The following is a 27,089-nucleotide window of genomic DNA, read 5'->3' as shown; positions in this document are numbered from 1 at the left end:
TGCCTTCGCATTGTAGTAAGCATCTAAAGAAATGAGCTCATCAAGTGGGATCTTAGGTTCAGTTCAGTTAAATTCCATCAGGCAACATCTGTTGGTTCAGCCCTACAACTTCTGATCAAATAAGAAAGAAAACAAAACAACTATTCTCCTTTTGCTGTTGTACACAACAGGAAAGAAGAAAAGAGAAAGAGATGTGAAACTATTCTACTGTTATTTCACACACTAAGATAGATTACAAAAGAGCTATATATAGCCAAAAAAAAACAAACGGAAATACTAAAAACCTACAGGCATGTGCTTCCTATCAAAGTGGCAACTAAGGTCATCCACATCACTGCAATGCCACTAATCTTTCAATTGTGCCACGTCAGTTTTGCAATGACTACTCACATCAGTGCAATAACACTCATCTTTTAAATATGGTCCCCACTACTGTATCAACAATTATATATATATATATATATATATATATATATATATATATTATAAAGTTAATTTATTAAAGAAAATTAAGTATCATCGACATATGAATTGCTATAACATAAATATAATAAGTTAAAAGATATCATAATATTAAAAGTTAATAATAATGAGTAATAAATTAACATGAGAATAAGTATCTATAATTCAAATAAAAATTGCTAACATTATAAAACCTGAAAATCAAAATATTACATATTGATCATACAATATTTTCAAATTGGTTTTATTATTTAAGACTTTTAAGATTATAAAACATGAGATCCAATAAATTACAATATTGATCATACATATATCTTTAAAGTGATTTTAATATTTAATTAATGCATTTTGATTAAAAAAACAATATAAGTCAAGTTGCAAGCCTTGCAGATGGTGAAAGATCAAATCATATGTGGCATTTTAAAGTGATGAAGTGGCATTGCAAGTATGTTTGCAAGTCCTTGATGTGGAAGCTCTAAGCCCCATTATTCTCCTTCAAACTTGGTCAACATATGACCAATTCAACAACTAAATGGATCTGACTAAAACCAGCCCATAACCCATCACAAAAACCCAATTAACCTGAATTGAACCATCAAGATTATATCCAACAATCACCCCCTAATCTTGATGATCTTGATCTTGCTTCACCCTCCTACTTCTTGCTAATTTCACTTGTTCACAACAGCCATTAATCACCAACTCGATTCTTGACTTTTCCCGGACACCCGACCTCCACCTCGGCCACGTCCAAAGTCATCACCAAATCCCGACTTTTCCGGACACCCGACCTTCACCTCGGTCACGTCCAAAGTCCTCCATACCCGGCTGTTGTTTGTCACCACACATAATCCGTTTTCTCCTAACACTTCTGTGAAACGAGAGCTGTCTTCCACCGATCAAGAAAACAAAGCAACTCGCTTTTCCCGTCTTCTTTCACCTGCAAAAACGAAACAAACCCAAAGCCACCTGCTTGACGGATATTTTATGTTCGTTTTCTCATGCATCTCCGGTAACTTTCTCCATTTTCCTGTGACATACCCACAACCTACCGCCGGAAGAACTACCATTCTCGCCTTCACAACCAAGAGCACAACCATTGGATTCTACACCAGTGAAAATCATGAGCAACACCACCTCGAAGCACCCTCACAATCGCCTTCATCTTTATTAACACCCATTGTATGCTATACAGAGAAGCACAACGACCCTCTGCGACCTACTTCACCATCATCGCTTCTTGTTTCAACTGGAAAATCACCACAATAAACTGTAGCCACCTGCTGCACACAATAGTTTCTGCCAGGACTAGAACCTCGAAGAAGCCATTGCCAAACACCAGTCATTGCCAAACACTCGGCTTTCGCTGTGATGGCAGCCCCGCACCCGAAGGCTCCTTCCTTTCGAAAGTCGACTCTCAAACCGGCCCTCTTCAACCTTCGCTCTGATACCAAATGTTGGTTCAGGCCCTACAACTTCTGATCAAATAAGAAAGAAAACAAAACAACTATTCTCCTTTTGTTGTTGTACACAACAGGAAAGAAGAAAAGAGAAAGAGATGTGAAACTATTCTACTGTTATTTCACACACTAAGATAGATTACAAAAGAGCTATATATAGCAAAAAAAAACAAACGGAAATACTAAAAACCTATAGGCATGTGCTTCCTATCAAAGTGGCAACTAAGCCCCATTATTCTCCTTCAAACTTGGTCAACATATGACCAATTCAGCAACTAAATGGATCTGACTAAAACCAACCCATGACCCATCACAAAAACCCAATTAACCTACTTGAACCATCAAGATTATATCCAACAGCATCATCAAATTCACATTCCTAGTGCTTCACACAGTAACTCACCACAACCATGACCATTAAACTTACCTCATCAAGATCTACTCGATGGTAACTCCTTCTCGGCATCATGCATGTGATCTTGAGATTCATATGAAGCTTTAAATTACATCATTGGTTGAATAATTCTCTAAATCATCATTCTAACTTTATTATGCAGAAGATCAAGCTTAACTTAATTAGTCTCATGGTGTTTCTTAAATAACCTCAAAAAAGGCTATCACAATTTCCTTACCTTCCTTAGATCATCAAAAAAACCAATATCATGAATTTACATATGCAAAATGTTGTCAATATGCACTAGTACGCCGCCACATTGCATGCACATTGCCACTCTAGAGCATTGACCGATCTTTTTTCGTTGCATTATAGTAATATATTTATTATGGAGAGACTAGCTAGAGTTTAGATAGTTGCATTTTGAAAATAAAACTACTTATTGTTCTAAAAATTGAGTATAGCATCATTTTGTGATTAAATAGATGGAAGAAGAGAAGATTTCCTTGAAATCTGTTTTCCCCTCTACAAAGCATCAATGGCGGGTGATTGGGAAAATGCTAAAGACATTTTGAAGTCTACGTTCAAGAAAATGTTGGCCAAGTGGGGAACTATTGAACAACTTGATGACGGGTTAGGTGAAGATGTTTATAAAAATCGAGTGTGCATTTTAACAACTTTTCTTGTTATCATTTGGGAGTCGATGTATGTTAGAGTAGATGGTGTGACATTCCTAATAAGAATCAAAGAATTAGCTCCTAGGTGGAATCCGACCTTCTCGTCTTGTCGCTCCATAAATGAGGATGATGGCGATAATGGCTATGCTCATTTTGAAGAGGGTGAAAGTAATTCTCATTACATGAAAAAGAAGATTTATCTTCTAATATGTTTGCTGTTTATGAAACAATAGAAAGAATGGAAAATGAAGAACTAAATGCTGGAAAATTAGACAAACCAAGAAAAATTAATTCTCAGGGGCATTTTCGGAATCTACTATAGGAGTGAATGGTATTCCTGTTCAGCAACATGTTAATTCAACCCACATTCACGAAAAAATGCCCCAGGAAGTTAATGATGAACTTCAGTTTGTGTATCTAACTGTTTCTTTTTCGAAGCCTACTGATCCAGAACCGACAGAAATAGTAACGCCGATTGTTGATGCAGTTCTGGCTGTTGCTCAATATTTTACGTGCTTCGTGGTCACATTCGGTGGATGAGACAAGAAATTTGAATTCATGGGTTATTTTTAAGAAGAAACTTCAGACTCTTAAATCTAACCTGAGAGTGAGGAAATTTATTACTCGTACCCAGATGTCTAATAAGAGAAAGGAGCTACTGGAAAATGTTGAGGCTTTAGATATAATTCTTATGAATGATGATGGTTCAGCTTCAGATAGAGAATAACAATTACTTCCTTAAAGGAGATGGCAGAGATCGATCATATTTCCCAAATTGAAGTGGCTCAAAAAGCCAAGGTTGATTGGAGCATCGAGGGTGATGAGAATTCAAGTTTCTTTAATGGCACTCTTACTCATAAGTGAAGTCAGTTAGCTATACGAGGTTTTTTCATTGACGGGGTGTGGGTGGATGAGCCATATAGAGTGAAGGAGGATTTCCATAGTTATTATGAGTGTCTCTTATCCTGAAAGATTCGGTAGCAGCCTAATAAAGAGTATCGTCTTTTTAGTAGTCTTTCTGAGGCTCAATTTCATCTTATAGAGGCTTATTTCGCTCATTAGGAAATCAAAAGAGCTATTTGGGATTGTGGTTCGTCGAAGGCCCCAGGACCTGATAGTTTTACTTTTCGTTTCCTTAAGAGATATTGGGACCTAGTTGTAGATGATGTGGTGGCTTTTGTTTTCGCATCTTTATCAACGCTCCTCCATTCCTAAGGGTTCACCGTGATCCCGAAAGTTAAAGACCCGAAGACTCCCTTGGAATTTTGACCTATTAGTCACATTGGATGCCAATATAAAATTATTTGAAAACTTTTGGCTAATAGGTTAGTGGGGATTATTGATAGTCTTGTTAGCTCGGAGCAATCGACCTTTATTAAAGGAAGACATATTTTGGATGGTCCTTTTCTCCTTAATGAGGTGGTGGCTTGGAGTAAGGCTTTGGAAATCTACTAATGATATTTGAGGTGGATTTTGAGAAATCCTATGATTCTTTATCTTGAGATTATCTTCTTAAGATTATGTAGATGATGGGATATGTTTCTTTATGGCGCGTTTGGATTTTGGAGCTTTTGAGATATGCTAGAGCTTCAATGTTGGTCAATGGTTCTCCTACTGCCAAGTTTCAAATTCAGAGAGGTCTGATTTCTCTTTTGTTATTTATCCTCACAATGTAGGGTCTTCATGTTTTTTTTGAGTAGATCTCACGAGCTCAATAGTTTCACGGGGAGTTATGTTTCTAGGATTGAGATATCACACCTTCTTTACGTTGATGATGTCATGATTTTAGTTGACTAGGATGCAGAGAATGCAAATCATATTCTACGTATCCTTAGAAGTTTTTATATGGATTTGGGTCTAAGAATCAATGTACATATAAGTTAATTGATTGGAGTTGGGGTTTCGTATAACCAAGTTGAGGAAGTTGCTGAAAGGATTGGGTGTGCTCCATCTATTCCCCCTTTCTTACATCTTGGTATTTCGGTTGATTAAAGTATGTCACGAATTACAGCTTGGAATCCGATGGTCGATCGTTTCTGGAGTAGGTTGTCGGGGTGGAAGGCCAAGAGTCTATCTATTAGAGGTCTTCTAACTCTCGGTAAGTCCGTTTTAGGCTCTATCGAGAGTTACTTCACGTCTATGTTCGTGACCCGACTTTCTATTATTTCTTCCTTGGAGACCTTAAGGGTGAACTTCTTTTGGGATGCAGATTTAGATGAGAGACATATGCATTGGGTTAGATGGTGTTGGAGCATGAAAATGCTCTAAATATTATGAGTGATAAGTTAGGTTATTTTATAACCCTTTATTGTTTATAAGGCACATCTCTCTATAAATAGATAGAGTGGTCATTTTATTCCTGGTGCACCAAATATGTAGTCTTTTGTATTCGTCAGAGAAAAATTCTAGGTTGGGATCTCTCTTACCGAGGTGTTCTTCGTTCTTCATATCGTAACCTCTCTTTCTAGTAATATCATTCGATTACTCATCTTATGTTCTTCATTTATATTTTTTTTATCGTTAAATATCAAGATCTTATTATTCCGCAACTAGTCGATCATAAAAATGGGCTCCTACAGTTGGTATCAGAGCCGTACATTGAATATCTAAGCGATTATTTCAATGGAATGACTCCAGATCGACTACTTTCATCTTGTAATTTTCGATTTTCATACAAGAATTTTAGGGTTTGCAACCGGAAACTTTTTATGATGAATTTTCAATTTTTGAAGTGTTGATTCAAAGCTTTTTCAAGCTTTCAAGAATAAATGTTGTTGCTGTTTTGTTCATATTTCTGTTGAAAATCCAAGTTTACAAATCTTTTATCTTGTTGTTGAAGAAAAAGAAGAAGGAAGAAGTTATTTGTGGTCTAAAACGTGTGAAGATTCTGCTTTAGGCACTTTTTTGCTTTGGAATGAAGACAAAATATTATGGATATTTGAAGAAGACTTGATTTCTTGAAGAAGGTATCTGCAAATATTTTGAGGATCATACATTCGTTCACTTGAGGTATGCTTCATTTGCTATATTAAAAGATTGATAGATGGATGTCCTTTACTCCTCCATAAAGCATTACCCATACTTCCTTGACAAATCCCATGAGACAAGCCATCTTCACCCATACTCTTACTTGAGCTCCTCACCTTATCCTTATATTTTTCCTTTCTCTCTCATACTTTTTGTCACTTTTTTCTCTTCCCAACACCCCACCTTATCCCCATATGCTTTAGAAATCATTTCCATTAATTAACATGAAGTTATAGCCTCTACGGTATCAATTTTCATGAAAAATGGCTTTTTTCGTCCTCAGCATGCTCATCCTTGGAGCTCAGTACCAAGGACCAAGGCCTGACCGAAGCTACTACCCATACCGAGAAGTTTTCTACTATCTGAAGTCTGCTGGACTCTCCTATGTGTAGCCACTGCTCCCGACGCATACCGCATGCTACAAACTTCATGTACATAAGACTGAAGCATACCACAGACTCCATCCTCTGCTCCTCGCTACCAAACCTTCAACCTTCAGCGAAGACCTGCTCAACCTCCCGCTTTAACTCCCCCCAAATCACCTCAGCCTCCTCGCAACTCCCTCACTTCACTCGCTACTTCCTACTCCTCGCCACTTTCCTCAAACCCACATTACCCTTCACTGCAGACCCTCTCACCGGAGACCTCACGTCTTTGGTAGCCATTCCCTTCTTTCCATCAACCCCTCTCACCACAGACCTCCTTCCCTCCTTAGCCTTCTCTCCTCTTCTCAACCCTCCTCTCATTTAAGCCCCTCCTAAAACGACCCAAAAATCACGACTAAAAATTTCTTTTAAAACATTACTAAAACTGGATTTATAAAACGTATCATAAGTTAAACATAACTTTCGAGTATTAAATTCAAAACATAGCATCATTATCAGAGTCAAACATTCCCAAGCTAGCTGACTATGGTGTGTGCTCTGCAATCTTCCTGAGCTCCTCTTTTGAAAACCGAGTACCTGAAACCAAAACTGAAAACCGTAAGCACGAAGCTTAGTGAGCTCCCCCAATCTACCACATATCACACAAAACATATAAAGCACATATTGGGCCTTGCCCACTGCATCGGACCGAAGTCCGGGCTAACGGGGCCTTGCCCCCTACATCGAACCGAAGTCCGAAGCTGACATCGGACCGAAGTCCGAAGCTAACTGACTGGGGCCTTGCCCCCTCCATCGGACCGAAGTCCGAAGCTGACTATCTGGGACCTTGTCCCCTCCATCGGACCGAAGTCCGAAGCTGACATCGGACCGAAGTCCGAAGCTAACTGACTGGGGCCTTGCCCCCTCCATCGAACCGAAGTCCGAAGCTGACTATCTGGGACCTTGTCCCCTCCATCGGACCGAAGTCCGAAGCTGACATCGGACCGAAGTCCGAAGCTAACTGACTGGGGCCTTGCCCCCTCCATCGGACTGAAGTCCGAAGCTAACTGAACACATCATATCATAACATATCAACTGGCATAAACTCACATATACTGCATACTACATCGGGCCGTAGCCCGGAACACATAACACATACATCCTGTTTGAGCCACGAAGGCATCAACATACTAACTACTGTATCAGATCAACATCCGAAACTACTGCTAGCTAAACGGGCCGGCATTGTGGCCTTAGACCCGTTCCTACTAGAAAGGAAACTCACCTGAACTGCTGAGCCCTGCTGATAAACCTCTGGCTGCTACTCGACAATCCCCTGAACCGCTGCTCCTCTAGCTCTCCGAGCTATCAATATACATATAATACTTAGTCTGACAGTCAACTAAGTCAACTCTGGTCAAAGTCAACCTTCCAGGTCAACCCTACTCGCCGAGTCTTCCTAAAGACTCGCCAAGTTCATAAGCTCAGGGACTTTCTTATTCGCGACCCGACTCGTCGAGTCAGTCCATGACTCGCCGAGTCCAACTAGTTCCAAGTCCTGTCCTGTCCAACTCGCTGAGTCACCACCCGACTCACTGATTCGAGTCTCAACTCAAAAGGGTTTAGGGTTTCGCGATCTGACTCGCCGAGTCCAAGACAATCTTCAACCAACTCGTCGAGTTGTTCATCCAACTCGCCGAGTCCATGCCTAACTTCAACCGACTCGACGAGCTGTTCATCCTACTCGTCGAGTTCCTCCTCATCTTCAAGCTACTCGCCGAGTCCACTCGAAGGACTCGCCGAGTCTATCCAGTCTTCAATCCATGCAGTGGCTTTTCGAGCCAAACAGAACTTCCAACTCATAGATCCATACTTCTAGGGCCTATTCCCCACGTAAAGTGGCAAACTTTACGTGTAGATTGAGAGATCTAAGCTCAAAACACACTAAACTAGGGTTTATGGCAAACATGCTTCTTTAACATACCAAGGGCTGATACTTTAGGGGATTCAAGACCAAAACCAACATGGATCTGAGGTAGCAACCTCAGATCTGACCCTCCAACTCGAATTGGTTACCAATCATACCAATAATGACTAAAACCCACACATAAGAATAGATCTAGATGCAAAAGGGAGTCTAATCAGCAGCTTATTACCTCCAATTGATCTGAAATGTCTTCTCAATCTCGGATCTACAGTCCCTTCTTGCACTTCCAAGGCTTTTCTTCCTTCTCCAAGCTTATAGTGCTTTCTTCAATGCAAGATCTAGCTCAAAAACGGATATGGCGGCTAGGGTTGATGTTCTGGGGGTAAAGAGGCACTAAAGGAACCCTAGGAAAGAGAATGAGACGCTTAAATAGGCTCCAAGTCCCGGATTTAGGGTTTTCCTCGTTCAGACCCAACTCGTCGAGTCTCCTTGGCCGACTCGCCGAGTCGGTCGCTAACACCTCACCCCGGATCCCGCTCGGACTCGCCGAGTCCCTCCTTGGACTCGCCGAGTCTCCCTTAAACTCGAGGTTTTTCTTTCTTTTCTTGGCTTTCCGAACTTTAGGGTGTTACAACTCTCCCCCACTTAAACTAAACTTCGTCCTCGAAGTTTGCTATGATCAACTGCCTGCGAACTGCCTCCAACTCTCTGTCTTGAAAATCCAACACCCTTTTGCCCATCACTCCGGCCACTCACCGTGCCGATCACTACCGATAGAACATACAGAATCCTTCTCTTTCCCATAATTTCCTCAACGTTACTTTTTCCGACTGAAAATCCTGCTGCCTCCCATCCGCCTACCGGATGCACTGAGACTACTCTGGTCTAACCAATCTCCCGACATCTGAGTTACCGGACTCCCACCGGTCACTACACTCCATCGCAAACTCCTAGTCTCTTCCAACGACTCCTGAAGATACATCAACTATCTATAACTGTTCTATCCATTCTGTCGCTCATACTGAAACGATGCTGCTGGAACCATCTTGCTTTTATCCCACCTGATTACTCATCTTCTACTAACTCGAGCCTTCCCTCCTGAATGAAAAGCTACCTGCCTAGCTATCCTTACAGATCACTTATACTCGGCAAAAGGCTCAACTGATCCTGCTGAGAGGGACTTGCCAATTTCAAATCAACCAACTATATCGTCAGCACTTGCATTCCAACGCAAAAACAATACTGACCCAGAACCCTGAAACCTTCCAAACACTGAACTGCCTGCAATACTGAACATGCCTGAAACACTAAACTGCCCGAAACGCTGAACCGACTGAGACGCTGAACGGCCTGAAACACTGAACTGGCTAAAACGCTGAGCTGCCCGAAACACTGAACTGACTGAAACATTGAGCTGCCTGAAACACTGAACTGACTGAAACACTGAACTCCAACCCAACTGTGGAGTCAAGGGGCTCCTCACTTAGTCGCTTTCACGACTTCTGAACGAAATCTTCCTATAGGACTAGTTTCCACTAGTTATCCTGTCACTGTGGCTCTAGTAACCTTCCGATCCAACCGATCGGGTCCATACGTCACATCCTGACCTCATCAATTCCATGACTAGCAACATGATGGCTCCCAGACTGACGGTAGCCTGCAACATACCCGAACCCCAACGGTCCACTGCTACTCTGATCTCATAACTGATGTGACGATCTAAAGCCCAAATTGCTGACTTAGCCATAACTGATCCATTTGGGAAATCCGAAATCTAACCCGTGGATTCCCATACCCTCACTGCTGCACCCGAACTGGTGGTACAACTGCTTTCCCGCGTCTAACACGCGCTCATGCTACCTACCAATCTGATAAAAGGCTGCGACTACGCTCGCGGACTTACAACTCTCTAATACTATCTGGCTGCTAGTGGATGCTACGGCTACCCCCGCAGACTTACAACACCACTACTACTATCTGACTGCTAGTGAATGCTACGGCTACCCCCGTAGACTTACAACACTACTACTGCCATCTGACTGCTAGTGAATGCTACGGCTACCCCCGCAGACTTACAACACTACTACTGCTATCTGACTGCTAGTGAATGCTACGGCTACCCCCGCAGACTTACAACACTACTACTGCTATCTCGAGAACATCCTGACTATCCCTAGTCCCGCTAGTGATTCCTCAACCCTATTTCTAAAAAAAAACAGTCCTTAGACTTTGAATTCTGCATCATCCTCGACATCTTATATCCTTGATATACTTAGCGCTTCGTCGAGGAATCCTTCGACTTGGTTCCCAAACCAACCGTCTACTAATCTAGATACAAGAAGCTATTGTTGGGAAGTTTCCAACTTCCCAACTCCTGAATCTACGCAACCTGCATGCTGCCTCAGACACTGGCTACTAATACGAAAACATCTCTTGTTACCCGCTCTCAGGATCTTCATTCCGACTCTCATGCGTCCGACAGGTGGTCCTCTAATCTTGGATCCCCAACCAACTTCTAACCATCTCGATTACATGAACTAACTGCTGGGAAAAGTTCTCGAACTCCTAATTCTGAACTTCTCAATCCACCCATCACTGTGCTACTACCATTTCTTCTTAGAAGCCGCCCGCTCATTCTGAGTCTACGAGACTCTTATCCATATATACCCGGAGGGTTCTCCCCCACTTCGATCCTGCTTGCCCCTTGCTGCTTCACACTCAAAAGAGATCCCGATCTTTGCTGCCATTCCAAAATCATTCTGCTAAGGAACCCAAGCCTGCCATAGCTAGGGATCTAACCAATCCATCCCAACACTAACCACTCCGAACTAGCGAAACGAACCAAATCTCTCCCAACCATGCTACAGTTACTGCATCCTCCGAAACCTTCTCCATAAGTGCACATCCCTTAACTACCAACCAATTATCCGAGGTATGCAAATGGCATATAACATAATCACAAGCAAGCCACACTAAAATACAACACTTATACCACAAATTGATGCAGAACCATAACAATATAATCATAACATAAGCTGACAGAAAAACAAAAGTTACGTACCTTCATTATTCGGTGCTGCTCGAATCCCTGCTGAAATCTACCGGAAAACTCGGCTCTGAGCCGTAGGCACCCTTGCCCGGCCCCGACAACTGCTGGCGATACTTGAAGTCCCAAGGGCAGGAGCTGGCACCTGCCCTGCTGGATACAAACTCGGACAGTGGGCCTTCTTGTGGCCCCTCTGACTGCAATGGAAACACAACGGATCAAGCCCCTGGGCGATGGTAACAACACAGTCTCTGCTAAAATGACCAATCTGGCCGCACTTGAAACACCCAGCATCGCCACCACTTCTACGCCTACACACACCCATGTGCGTCCTTCCGCACTTCCCGCATCGACTGCGGCTCTGATAGTTCCTCGCCCTCAAATCCGAACCCTTGGGCCTCTTTCCCGAACCTGAGGCTACATGAGTCTCATCCGCTTTCCTCTTCCTTTCCGATTCCCTGCCCGCCGACTGGGCAACAACTGTCTGATCCTGGAGCCTCTCGATCAATCTATCAGTGATCCTCACGACCTTGTCGGGCAGATCCTCACGGATGGCTCGCGAAACTTCCTCAACTATCCAATCATCCAAAGGTCTCTCTTGAAGACAGGATGCCCAGCTCACTCCTGTCCCCTGATGGCAGAAACTAGAAATAGGATCTCCCTCCCTTATGGATCCCTAAACTCCATAAGATTCGGGGCCTAGACGAGCCCCAAACTGCCCTGAAACTATCCCGGCCTTAAAGGCCTCAAGATGACTGTCCATGAGCTCCACAATGGCCTCTCTAACTGAACCGAAAATCACTGGAGTCTGATCAATGATGTTGCGCGTAATTTCTGCGGAAATGAAATCTCTCATCTGATCATCAAGCTGCCCGGCTCTGAAGCCCGAGCTAGACCCCTCCTCGACACCTGAACTGCTAACTGGTATCTCGCGCAACGTCACCATGCTGAAAAATATAACCAAAAATCCTGATCAATTTACACACTACTGCTGATGGATCTCTCACATACTCTACTAGTTCCTTGGTTTTGCCTCGGCCCCTCTTGAATCGAGTACGGATCCTCTGCTTTCAGTAGTATGGGCTCCTACTACCTTCCACATCTATCCGTACTTTCCCCAAGAGTTACCTCAACTCCACCAAGTCCCCTTTTATTCTTCTACTGATCTCTGCCACTCTCATCCCAGGCTTGCCCTAGGGAACCTCTGACTCTACCCAAACAGTCCTCAGCTGCTGAAGGCCTCCTAGTAATGCCAATTAGTCACCACCTGAATACCATCACATGTGACGAGGCTCAGATAATCCTTCAAGTAAAAGACTCGTCCCTACAACGGTTGGACTCAGACAAGAGTTGCGCAGTAGGGCCAAATCCAGCACTCTGAGATTATTCAACCCTGATCACATGTGATGTGATGTATTCACCTAATGGCTAACTCCCATCACTCAGAGTCCCACAAAGCACAAAGCAAGCAGCATTCGGATAAAGGAAACATACTCAAGCAAATCTATCCTCATAACGAAAAACTGCACTAGCATACAATGCTAAGCTCATGCTATCAGGCATAACCTACACAGGCTATCCTACTACTGTCTACTCAATACTAGCATGCAATTCTTATCAAGCTGAAACACATAAAGCAGGCACATAAGGCATCGTCCTAGATCCTTAGCCCTATTCTAGCATGCTGTTCTACTTAAGCTGAAACTGAAACTGAAACTGAAACTGAAACTAAAACTGATACTGATAATCATAATATCACTTGTATGGGTAAATTGGGAGTACTTACTTGAGCTCGGCTGATTGCATGCACCACACCCTTTTCTCTTTTCAAAACTCTTTTTGCTTTTTCTAAAAATTGTTTTCTTTTCTCAAAATTCTTTTGTAACTACGATTTTTCTTTTGAAAACTATATGTCACTTCCTTAGTTTGAGTTCAGACACACTCGGGAGTGCGCCCGAATCCCTCAAACCAAGGCTCTGATACCAACTTGAAACGACCCAAAAATCACGACTAAAAATTTCTTTTAAAACATTACTAAAACTGGATTTATAAAACGTATCATAAGTCAAACATAACTTTCGAGTATTAAATTCAAAACATAGCATCATTATCAGAGTCAAACATTCCCAGGCTAGCTGACTATGGTGTGTGCTCTGCAATCTTCCTGAGCTCCTCTTTTGAAAACCGAGTACCTGAAACCAAAACTGAAAACCGTAAGCACGAAGCTTAGTGAGCTCCCCCAATCTACCACATATCACACAAAACATATAAAGCACATATTAGGCCTTGCCCACTGCATCGGACCGAAGTCCGGGCTAACGGGGCCTTGCCCCCTACATCGAACCGAAGTCCGAAGCTGACATCGGACCGAAGTCCGAAGCTAACTGACTGGGGCCTTGCCCCCTCCATCGGACCGAAGTCCGAAGCTGACTATCTGGGACCTTGTCCCCTCCATCGGACCGAAGTCCGAAGCTGATTTCGGACCGAAGTCCGAAGCTAACTGACTGGGGCCTTGCCCCCTCCATCGAACCGAAGTCCGAAGCTGACTATCTGGGACCTTGTCCCCTCCATCGGACCGAAGTCCGAAGCTGACATCGGACCGAAGTCCGAAGCTAACTGACTGGGGCCTTACCCCCTCCATCGGACTGAAGTCCGAAGCTAACTGAACACAACATATCATAACATATCAACTGGCATAAACTCACATATACTGCATACTACATCGGGCCGTAGCCCGGAACACATAACACATACATCCTGTTTGAGCCACGAAGGCATCAACATACTAACTACTATATCAGATCAACATCTGAAACTACTGCTAGCTAAACGGGCCGGTATTGTGGCCTTAGACCCGTTCCTACTGGAAAGGAAACTCACCTGAACTGCTGAGCCCTGCTGATAAACCTCTGGCTGCTACTCGACAATCCCCTGAACCGCTGCTCCTCTAGCTCTCCGAGCTATCAATATACATATAACACTTAGTCTGACAGTCAACTAAGTCAACTCTGGTCAAAGTCAACCTTCCAGGTCAACCCTACTTGCCGAGTCTTCCTAAAGACTCGCCAAGTTCATAAGCTCAGGGACTTTCTTATTCGCGACCCGACTCGCCGAGTCAGTCCATGACTCGCCGAGTCCAACTAGTTCCAAGTCCTGTCCTGTCCAACTCGCTGAGTCACCACCCGACTCACTGATTCGAGTCTCAACTCAAAAGGGTTTAGGGTTTCGCGATCTGACTCGCCGAGTCCAAGAACAGACTCGCCGAGTCCAAGACAATCTTCAACCAACTCGTCGAGTTGTTCATCCAACTCGCCGAGTCCATGCCTAACTTCAACCGACTCGACGAGCTGTTCATCCTACTCGTCGAGTTCCTCCTCATCTTCAAGCTACTCGCCGAGTCCACTCGAAGGACTCGCCGAGTCTATCCAGTCTTCAATCCATGCAGTGGCTTTTCGAGCCAAACAGAACTTCCAACTCATAGATCCATACTTCTAGGGCCTATTCCCCACGTAAAGTGGCAAACTTTACGTGTAGATTGAGAGATCTAAGCTCAAAACACACTAAACTAGGGTTTATGGCAAACATGCTTCTTCAACATACCAAGGGCTGATACTTTAGGGGATTCAAGACCAAAACCAACATGGATCTGAGGTAGCAACCTCAGATCTGACCCTCCAACTCGAATTGGTTACCAATCATACCAATAATGACTAAAACCCACACATAAGAATAGATCTAGATGCAAAAGGGAGTCTAATCAGCAGCTTATTACCTCCAATTGATCTGAAATGTCTTCTCAATCTCGGATCTACAGTCCCTTCTTGCACTTCCAAGGCTTTTCTTCCTTCTCCAAGCTTATAGTGCTTTCTTCAATGCAAGATCTAGCTCAAAAACGGATATGGCGGCTAGGGTTGATGTTCTGGGGGTAAAGAGGCACTAAAGGAACCCTAGGAAAGAGAATGAGACGCTTAAATAGGCTCCAAGTCCCGGATTTAGGGTTTTCCTCGTTCAGACCCAACTCGTCGAGTCTCCTTGGCCGACTCGCCGAGTCGGTCGCTAACACCTCACCCCGGATCCCGCTCGGACTCGCCGAGTCCCTCCTTGGACTCGCCGAGTCCCCCTTAAACTCGAGGTTTTTCTTTCTTTTCTTGGCTTTCCGAACTTTGGGGTGTTACACCTCCCTATAATACCGAAGCCTGTTTTTTTTTACCACAATTTTTTTTCAGCTTTTTATTTTGCACCCATTATTTTTTTCACCAATTTTTATTTTAACACTATTTTTTTTAAAAAACCAACTTTTTTTATTAACACCAATTTTTACCACTGCAACTCAAGATCGGAAGCACTTTTGTGAAGAATGGTTTTTACAAGACTCGATTTATTGTCTTCACAAAAGAGTTCATTATTGGATATTTATTTAAGCTTCGATCGTCACGATGGATTACTTCTTGCTGATTATATTGGATGAATTGTATTCTTTCCATGAGGATTGCCCTTTAATCTAGGTTCATCGACCATCATTCCTTGGATCAATGTATTAGAACCAATGATCCTCCATACCTCAGTCAGACATCATATTCCTCTTTGCGAAGTTGGCACCGTAGTTGCGTCTGATCAACAAAATTGTTTTGCAATCTTCGCTCTACGAAGACCTTTTATGACTTGTCACTCTTGATCTTCGCTTGACGAACCATGTGTCTTGATCAAGTGGACTTTGTTTATTAAAGACCGCTTCAGAAGTTCTGGCACCGCAGTTTGAGTACATCAGTATTTCTCAACAGAGTAGAGATTTTTCACGCATAGTTCTTATTTGTTACTACGGTACTTGTTCGAACAGTTTTTAGCAACAGAATCAACCGGCTACTTATGACCTTGGAGGTATTAATATACTTTATGTCTTGTGTTTTATCGGGACCCTTCATACATCTAAGGAGAACATGCAAAGCTCTTAGTATCCGACACTCTCCATCCTGATTTATTTATTTATTTATTTCTGATATACGGACATTGGTTATCAAAAATAGGGATGGAATATTATGAGCATCCAGATTATTGATTATGTTTTACAGAGTATGGATTTTGAAGATATCTGGGAAAAGGATATCATTTAGTAGTTTGAGGTGCTAATTGATCTTGACTTATCATCTACTTGTTTAGTCAAACCGACGTCGTGATGATAGTTCTGATTGAAGTTTGAAGTCCAATCCTTAGGAGGGTCACTTCAGCTTCTATTCCTCGATCCAGACATGTTTATTATTCCAACTCTATCACAGGATGTTTTCATGTTTTAGTAGGTTATTCTTTTGAGGAATTTTGGGTATATTATGATTCGAGAACAAGAGATGTTTCAGACTTTTAAAGCCAAAGTGTGACTTGATTACGGGACATTCAGTTCAAGAGTTATTGGCACACTTTTGAAGTTGATCAGCTTGGTTTACTGATCACATCTGTAGATTGGAATCTCACTCTTCAACACTGGAGACGATGGACTTCGTTGCTTAGCAGAATTTGACTACAGAGATTTCATCGCCTTGTTTCAAACATCACAAACACTTCAGAGTTTCAGAGACATTTCAACATTTGGTTCTCGTTATGTATCATTTTATGACCGCACTTGCTAGTTGGTTACTATGTATTTTAGCCTTTTATCATTGTATTTGTATCCCTCATCATTTGCGAACATTTAGGGAGTGATTGTTGGAGCATGGAAATGCTCTACAAATTATGAGTGATAAGTTAGGTTATTTTATTACCCTTTATTGTTTGTAAGGTACCTCTCTTTATAAATAGAGAGAGTGTGGTCATTTTATTCCTGGTGCACCAAATATGTAGTCTTTTGTATTAATCAGAGAGAAACTCTAGGTTGGGATCTCTCCCACCGAGATGTTCTTCGTTCTTCATATTGTAACCTCTTTTTCTAGTAATATCATTCGATTACTCATCTTATGTTCTTCATTTATATTTTTGTTATCGTTAAATATCAAGATCTTATTATCCTGTAACTAGTCGATTGTAAAAACGACTCCTACAGATGGGATGGAGTTCTCGCTAGAGATGGGGAGTTTGGATGTTGGGAGTTTGTTCTCTTTTAACAAGGCCATGCTTTTTGTTGGTGGTGGAGATGCTATCATTTTCCTAATCTATTGTGGGTTCAATTGATCAAAGTTATTTATGGTACAAATGGTGGTGTTAGGTCTCTTACTCCTAAGAGGTCTTATACTAGTCCTTGGAATGGAATTATTCGTATGCTTGTTCATCTTCGGGACAAAGGTTTGGACCTTCAGTCAGTGTGCCCTATTAGACTAGTAGATGGGAGATTTACTTGTGGATAGGTGATTCGACCCTTGTAGCTCTTTTTCAAAGAGTTTATGCTCTTGATAATCATAGATTTTCTACAGTTAGTGAGCGAGTGTCCATTGGTTGGGATCTGGAGAACCTCAAACACATTCCTATAGGTGGTGTTAAGCAGATGCAGTGGGATAATTTATCTTCCATGTTGTAGGTACTTCAGTTGGAGTCTCGTCCAAATAGATTGAGATGGATTCCTGAGGTGATGGATATTTTTTTAGTTTCTTCAGCCAGATCATATCTAGACGATGGTATGTTGTTTTCAGGAGGTACAGAGACTTGGCCGAGTAATTGGGTTCCCATCAAACTCAATATTCTTGTTCGTAGAATTCATATTCAATGTACCCCACTAATGAGAGACTGTCTCATAGAGGTATCATGATGAACTCGATCTTATGCTCAGTTTTCTCCCTTACTGTCGATTTGGTGGATCATTTATTTGCTAGATGTAACGAGTTGGTTGATATTTGGACGCGTATTGCTATTTGGTGGGATATACAGACTTCAGTTTAGATTTCAGTGCATTCTCTTCTTTCTTGGCCAAACTCGACTCGCCTGAGGGATGACCAATGAAAGACTTTAGAAACAGTGATTTTTACTACATTTTGGTATTTGTGGAATTTTCACAATTCCACCATTTTCGACATAGTTATTCCTAGAAAATCCAGTATTTTTTATGATATTGTCCATAAAGCATTTTTTTTTCAATTTCGAATATATGTAACATAATAAAGTTATGATGGTCTGTTTGGTTTCATAATCATAGTGCTCCTGCTTTTTGATGTAATAGTTTTTTTCTAGCTCATTGCTAGTTTTTTGTTAGTTTTTAATAAAATCTCTGCTGTTAAAAAAAATAATGAAAAAAATAATGGAAATTTTATGTAAGTGTTACCACCGAAATTACTGTAAAAGTCAATTTAGTTATTAGCCCAAGCCATAATAGAAAAAAGACTCATCAACAACAAACACATCTATCCTAATAAATGAAAGTTTTTTTGCCATTTGTCACACTCTTATTTAATTTGTCAAACGTCATTGTATGGTTATTTTAAATTATTATTTTTTTTCCATATGTCATTTTATAAGTTTTTTCTATTTTTTAAATTTCAAATAATATTTTAATGTAATAATTGCAAAAAATGTCATTAATGAACTTATCTTTTAATTTTCAAATTCTCAAAATTAAAGGTCATTACTTTTTTGTTTATTTCTTAAAATTCAAAGATAAAATACATTGCCATTATAATAATTTATTATATTTCTTGTTTTTTTTATAAATTCAAAGTTTTCAAATATTTAGACCTTTATATTTATTTATTTTTTTAAATTAATCAATGTAATACATAAGTCTTACAACTAGTAATTATTAAACATGAGTTTGCATTTCTTTTGTTATATTTATAACAAATCCCCTTCCCCTTTTTATTGTTCAAGTCAGTTTAGCTATTAGCAACAAACACATAATTTAAAAAAGTTTGATTTTTAGCTATTAAACATGAGTTGCATTTGTCGTACAATTTGCTTTTAGTTTACAACTAAAAGTTTGATTTTCTCATTGAACATGAGTTTGTATTTCTTTCCTTATCTTTATAAAATATAATAATAACAAAAAAAAATCATCAAACTTATCTTTTCTTATCTTTATAACATATCCCCCCTTTATCGTACAATTTGCTTTTAGTTTACAACTAAAAGTTTGATTTTCTCATTGAACATGAGTTTGTATTTCTTTCCTTATCTTTATAAAATATAATAATAACAAAAAAAAATCATCAAACTTATCCAGCTAACATTTGTCGATAAAGTAAGAATGTGAAAGTAGAATATCATCTAATATTCTACTTTACATAAAATATTACAATATCATCTTATCTACTTTACATAAAGTATTCTAGGATCGGCCCATCTTTTGTCTATCACGTTTTTTATGTTGACATAATTCATGGCATTTTAAGAAAACTACGGTTTTAAAAAATCCTTTGTTGCATATTTGCAATTGCTAAGGTAATATAAGACATTATGATAAGCCCGCAGCTAGGTACCAATTTGCAATTATGCATTTATGCCTTCATCGATAAATAAGCATATCAAATGTATCAATTATATAGAGAAAGCCCCTAATATTTCTAAAATTGCATCATAAATAAATCTACATCCAAAATGTTTTTGTGATAAAATACCATGTAATTATTGTTGATGACATAAATGTAGTCGGTGTTGCAAGACGTTGTCCCAAAAGCAACCTATTTGAACAAACCCATCAACAACAAACACATAATTATTAATTATGGGTTGTAGCTATCATAACCACCCTCCAATAACATCATACCCCCACCTCACCACACGTGTATTCATTTCATTTCATCAAAATAAAATAAAAAAAAACAAAAAATTTATATATAATCCAACTTCACAATAAATTGATAAAAATTTTGTGCTAATAGCATATAATGCAATTTATTTTATTATTGACTTTATTCAATCTTTGCTCTATTATTAAACTTGTTATATTAAATGTTGCCGGCAAATTCAATAACAGTTTATGATACAACAACTAGGTGTGAGACCCGTGTATTACACAGGTTTATAATAAAAAGATTTAATATATAAAATTATAAGCATTAACTATATTTAAAGTAATAATTTTACATAATTACAAAGAATATAATAAATAAAATAAATAATTTAATATATAATTTAAGATTTTGAAAGTTGTAGAGCATTTATTATGAAATTTAATAAAATGATCTACTTTACATATATAAATTTTATTAAAATGTGGATTTTAAATTTAAAAAAATGACAAATGGAAAAAAAATAATTCAAAAATCTTAAAAAATTACATGTGTCAAATTTAATAAGAATTTGACATTTATCAAAATTTATTTTCATTTATTATGTTAGATTTATATGTTAAATTTATACTTTAATGGTATATTATATAACCTTACAAAAGGTAAATTGGTTTGTGATTTTTAAAAATTAATGTATAAGAATCACTTCCCTTATCTAAATATAATGAAAACCAAAAAAAAAAAAAAAAGGTTAAAGATCTAATGAATATGATTAAAGATAACTTAGGTGGAGATTAAAGTACTTACCAATTTATGACATTAACCCCAAAAATATATACCAAACTAAAACATAACTAAGTAAAAACACATAACTTGATTGCATAAAGAAGTCATTAACCCTTAAATAAAATAAATAAAAACCAGATAGTCAAATCCAAATTCAAAACCTAACAATTACACCAACGCGATACTGCTCTCACCGCCAGGTGGCTTCCTAACACCGCCTAAATAGTCTCTCGACTCCGCTTTCCCGTCCGCAAAAATATTACTCCCACTCATTTCCCGTAGCTTCGCGGAACTCAACGGCTTCTCCACCAATGCTGACGTGTCATCTCCTTTAAATATATTGTTTCCAGAAAGTTCCGTCAGTTTCTGATTCGGAATCTTCTTCGCTGTCTTCACCACACATTCTCCCCCGTTACTCTGACAAACATAACAACCAAATCACAGATAATTTTTAAACATCATTTATCCAGACAGACAGATAAACAGATAGACAAAAATTATATTATATTATATAATGCGTACATTATGTGGAGTGGATTCGCCGATGGTTATGGATTCTCGGAGAGCTAAAGCTCGGGCAGCTAACGGGCGGGGTTGGATTTCGGGCGGGGGTGCGAATATATTATGTCCACTAAGCTCTTTGTTTTTTAGATCTGAAATTTGTTTCTTCAACCTTGCTTCTGATTCACTCTCTAATGTTCCACTTAGTTCTCGTTGTTTAGCTTCGGATATTGATTTTTTAGGAGATGCTGTTTCTTCTTCTCCAAATGAAATGTGACTCATTCCAACAACCGCTTGCTGATCAATAGATATATTATATAAATTAGAACAAAATTTGTGTAATTTCAAAAATGGTGAAAATTAAATCGATGGTTTGCTTAAAAAGTTACTACCTGATACATGCGTATGCTAGTTGGATTAGATGGGGTGTGAGTTGCAGAATCGGTTTCTTCTACACCATTCTCTCCGTTACTTGCAAATATACCACTTCCGGTGATCTCTTTTAATTTGTAGCCGGAAACTGGTTTCCTGTAAATCATTACACAGATTCCGATTAACAACAAATATCTTGATTTAGATCGGTTAATTGGTATACAAAAAAAGTATGATTCGTTACTGTTTTTGAAGAAACTCGCATTTCGAAAATCACTGTATGATTTGGGGAAAAGGATTAGAGAAAAGTTTCGCTTTCTGATCATACAATTGTTAATTAAAAATTCAAACCTCGTATTTCAAATTTCAAACTTTAGTTAGCTCAAAAAAAAAAAAAATCTATAGAATATCTACTTTTTAATAATTTTGCGCCTTAAATCCATGATTATTTGTTAGTCGATTTGACTTCTGGATCTTTAGTTTGAAGTTAAGATTAAATAAATGGACTCCGATAATGATATGTAGTAAGCAATTTTCAAAGGAAACATCAGTAATTTGTTTTTAACAACGATTAGAAAAAAGAAAAAAAAAAGATATATGTAGAAATTGAACATCATATTGCATACAAATTTATTTATGAATAGAGTGGATAGATCTCAAACCTTTTGTTCAAGCTCTCAACTTCTTCATCGGTAACCTGACCTCCGAACACAACCTTACTGATCCCATCCGACGGCTGCGATTCATTTCATCAAACAAACAAAACTTCAAAAACAAATAAGAAAAATTGAAAATTAACGAAAAGTAAAAACATTGTTATTAGACTTCTCTCTGTCGTTACCTGGTGAGAACGGGCGGAGGATCGAGCGGCGGAGCCGGTCATCGGTGAATCAGCTGGAGGATTTTCCGACCAGGTCAACAGATCTGCCGTCGAAGTGTGAGGCTTCCTGACCGGCGTGTTCCTCTCCATTTTTCCGATTTCGAGAATGTTCGAACGGGAAGATCTATCTACTCCCTTGAAACGACGGCGTTTTATCAGCTACGATTTCAAATGGCTACTGAGCTGCCCTGCTTTTAAAAACCGTACCAGTAGAATCAAACGCTTTCTCTCTCTAAACTTCACCTGTTCTTATACTTATATACTCGGATAATTACATTATTGGTCCCTCGAGTAATATGACAAGTCTTAAATTTCAAAAACAAATAATTAAATTTGATACTATTCTTTAAAATTTGATTTTTTTTAGAGTATGGAATTACATATATCATTATTTCTTAACTCATGCTGTTGAAAATAAAAAAAAAATAACAAAAGTAGTCATTTATACTAATTACATTACAAAAATAGCCAAAAAAAATCGAAGTTACAAAAATAACCTACAATTTCGCAGATGAAAATGTCACATCTGCGAAATGACCATTTCATCTGCGTATATACAAGCACCTAAAGCACAGCTGTGCTTTGGGCGCTTGTACATTTGCAGGTGCTTTTAATTTTTTTTCTCTATATATAGGGGTAAAATCGCAGATGGAATAGCTCCATCTGCGATTTACTCTCATTCTATCTGCGAATTTGTGGTTCTTTTTTGTTTTTTTTTTTGTTTTTTTTTAGTTTGACTATGAAATGAATTGGTTTGACTACGAAATCATGTTGCTATATAAAAAGTTTTGTAGAAAATTATCATTTTGGTTGTTATTTGTTTAGGAACTTTCTCTAAAATTTGCTCAAAAAATGATTGAATATTTGGTTTGTCTTGTAAACGGTGGGAGATGGTAAGTTAATGGAACTAATCTGGAATACATATGTCCACAAGGAGGTATTTCTGAATTTGCTTTGATATTTTCTGAGTATATTAGTTATACTGATTTTGTATCTTTGGTAAGAAGCAAAATTGGTTTGTTAGACAAATATAGAATTAGTCTTCGTTTCCACCATCCTGAATTAAATTATTATATAGCTATAGTTGAAGACATGGATGTTAGAATGTTGATAAACGTAATCAAATGTAGTGGAGGAAGGGCTGTGAAAGTGTTTGTGGTGGTTGATGAAGTTGAGGAGGTTAATGGGGGTGGTGAAATTGGAAACCAACTTGTTGGTAATTTATGCAGTTATAAAGGGAGCAACGATCCGATAGGTACTTTCAATACTCCTAGTGTACCTCAGTTTCACAGTGTTGCTGAAAATGTTAATGTTAGTTATTCACCTATTCACTATGTGGATCCCGAGAATTACAAGTTTGTTGGTGATGATGATGTTGGTACATATCTTAATCATGTGGGTGGTCGGTGTGATGATGTTGTCGAACAAGAAGTTAAAGTTATGAATAGGCGTGTGATAGATAAAACTAAAAAGAAAAAAAAATTCAAGTCAAAAGAATAAAAAAAAAATCATGTTTACGGGCATTATGTTAATGTTGGTGATGTACGTTTAGATATAACCGAGCTACAAAGCAATTCCGATAGAGATGAGTTGGGTGATGAAGTTAAAGCTAAGTTTCCCGATAACCTATTTCACGGTATGCCCCCTGTACCAGCATGCCCAGTTGATATTAATGAAGATATCCCAACACAGATGGTAGACATGAATCTTCAAAAGATTCAATGTGAGAGTATATTTAAGAACAAAGAACTTTTAAAGCGGTGTATTGGTAAAAAATGTCTTCGAGAAGGTTTCCAGACGAGGACAAGTAGATCCACCAAATCAAGGTATGAAGTTGTGTGTGTTTCGAAAAATTGCTCTTGGTTACTAAGAGCAAAAGCAATTAAAAAATCTGATGGACTTTTCCAAGTGAATAAATTTGTTGATGTACACACATGTTCTTCAACATTGTTGCAACCTAATCATCAACAAGCAAACAAATATGTTTTGGGTGAATATGTTGCTGATGTTTTGGCTGAAGACTATAGTAGAGTTTATCGGGGAAAAGAAATTGTTAATGATATGAATGCTCAATTAAATATCAATATCTCATACCATCAGGCATGGCGTGCGAAGCAATATGCATTGTTGTCGTTAAGGGGTACGAAAGAGGATTCTTTTACCAAACTTCCGATGTATTGTCACAACTTGGCCAAACATAATCCGGGTACTGTCACACATATTAAAACAGATGCTGATGGTCGCTTTGAGTTTTTGTACGTCGCACTCGGTTGCTCGGTTAGTATTATCATATTATATTAATTTTTTAATATTTATTTTGGTGTATTTGAATAGATATACAATGTATTGTAGGTACGCGCTTTTGTCAATTTTTGTAAACCGACCCTAGTAGTAGATGGAGCTCACCTAAAGGGCGAGTTCAAAGGTACCATGTTACTTGCAGTTACTAAGGACGGACAAAACCAAATATTACCGGTTGCATATGGTATATGCAAAAATGAGTGTACCGATTCTTGGACATGATTTTTTCAAAAACTACGTGATTGCATACGAAATATGCAGGAGCTTACAATTATATCTGATAGGTCTCCATCTATAGCAACATCCGTTGCCAACATTTTTCCTCACGCTCATCATGGAATATGTGGTGTCCATTTGTATTTCAACATAGTATCTAGATTCGGCAACATAGTATCAAAAAATAAAATTATGTTTCTTAAATCAAAATACAAAAACATAACAAAAATAACGATATTATTTTCAATATAAACAATTAAGTTTACCGTATCAACATCCCACCAAGCAACCATGAAGTTGGGGTACGTAGCAATACCAGCCATAAACGCCCTCCAGTCCTGCCCTTCTTCCAAAGCATGAGAAACAAAAAAAATTGGAGGCATTATTGTATGTCGGTCGCCCTCAAACCGTCTCTCCATCAATAGTCGGTACCAAATGGTTATATGTTGCACACATGATACTTTTGTTATTCACTAAAAAACAATTAACTTTTAAAATAATAAATTAACAATTAATTTACCGATGACTCCAACCATCCGTCGTGTGTATGCCCAAACAATGAGCTCCAAAAATCTCTATCTAACACGAAATTAAACAAACGATGCTGGACATCATATGAATGAAATAAATAATTTTGGATGACAACCTCACCGCGTGCTACGTAAGGTTGCAGGCGCAACATGGAGAAGTCGTGAGCAACACCAAAAGCTGGAGGAGGAACGGGGATTGTTGATTTGATATCAACCTTCTTTTTTGCTCTTCTTTTTTTGCTTCGGTGTTGTGTGCAGCTAAAAACAATATTCAGATGTTTAAATCTCTATCTTTTAGATAATTCACATAAACATAAAATTATGAGTTTATAAATAAAACGAATACCTCGGTGTAAGGAGGGCACAAATATTGTGATGGTTTTCGAGTCATCGGTTTATCGGGTGTAACTTCTTTGCCATCAACACCATACTCATTAAAATAATCTACAATTCCCGTAATTATTATTTAATCTTCGTCCGACACCTAATTTAATAAGCAATAATCTCTAATTAAAAAATGTTTCAATATACTAAAAACAAAATATAAATTAATGTAAGTATAAGAACCTCTTTAGCTTCATTATAATCATTTACGTCAAACACATCATCATCAAATTTGTTCCCCGCATTGTCATTCCTCTCCTCCGACTCCTACATTAAAAATAAAATTTTATACTTAATAACAAAAGACACATAATTTAATAAGCAATAATATCTAATTAAATAAATGATTCAATCTACTAAAAACAAAATATAAATTAATGTAAGTATAAGAACCTCTTTAACTTCACTATAATCATTTACATCAAACACATCATCATCAAATTTGTTTCCCGCATAGTCATTCCTCTCCTCCAACACCTACATTAAAAATAAAACTTTTTACTTAATAACGAAAGACACATTAAAAAGTAATTATTAAAATCGTAAAGGTAATATCTATAACAACCTTGTCGTCTTGAATATCACCAAAAACATTTTCAGTTGTATTGTTTTTATTCATCACTTCATCTTACACAACCTATATTTTCAAATATAAAATATGAACACAGGTATTCATATATGTTAATAAAATTTAAAAAATAATGTAGCGTGTAACTAACCTGTTTATCATATTTTCTTTGTGACGCTATCGGATCATCAAAAGTAATGTCGTTCCAAAATTGTTCAGTATTCACTTCTTCAACAAAAACCTCTGTAGGTTGTCGGTTCAGAAACACATGCTGCTCTGGTGCATGTAGCCATTTCAACACCTCGTCTAGGTTGTGTTTCCCACTGCCCCTACCTCTACCATGAGAGCGATCACTGGACGACATACTAGACGAAGATTCGTCTTGTCTCCTAAAATGGTCCCGTACTGGGGATGGAACTGCTTTCCCTTCACCATATACATACTCTTGAAATGACATATAATAACAAGATGTCATCTCACCATCACTCGGTAACATGTTTTGTCTTGGTGGTTGCCCCTCCTAAAAAATCAAACATATTAAAAATGGACAT

General features: G+C 38.7%; 1 protein-coding gene across 1 annotated transcript; it reads right to left on the bottom strand.

The window, feature by feature from the left end:
* Window positions 1-20,855: 20,855 nt before the first annotated feature.
* On the bottom strand, window positions 20,856-22,767 carry LOC111878285 (uncharacterized). Its single transcript, XM_023874788.3, has 5 exons — window positions 22,501-22,767; window positions 22,322-22,395; window positions 21,680-21,815; window positions 21,309-21,584; window positions 20,856-21,203 (listed from the first exon to the last, which is right to left on the bottom strand). Exons 1-5 carry the CDS (start codon window positions 22,627-22,629, stop codon window positions 20,955-20,957), a joined length of 864 nt encoding a protein of 287 aa, XP_023730556.1. The 5' UTR covers window positions 22,630-22,767; the 3' UTR covers window positions 20,856-20,954.
* Between the last annotated feature and the right edge of the window lie 4,322 nt (window positions 22,768-27,089).

This window comes from Lactuca sativa, chromosome 6, assembly GCF_002870075.4.
Source record: "Lactuca sativa cultivar Salinas chromosome 6, Lsat_Salinas_v11, whole genome shotgun sequence".
Taxonomy (NCBI): Eukaryota; Viridiplantae; Streptophyta; class Magnoliopsida; order Asterales; family Asteraceae; genus Lactuca; species Lactuca sativa.
Note: the sequence above shows the minus strand (reverse complement) of the source record. Positions and strands in the feature narration are given on the sequence as shown.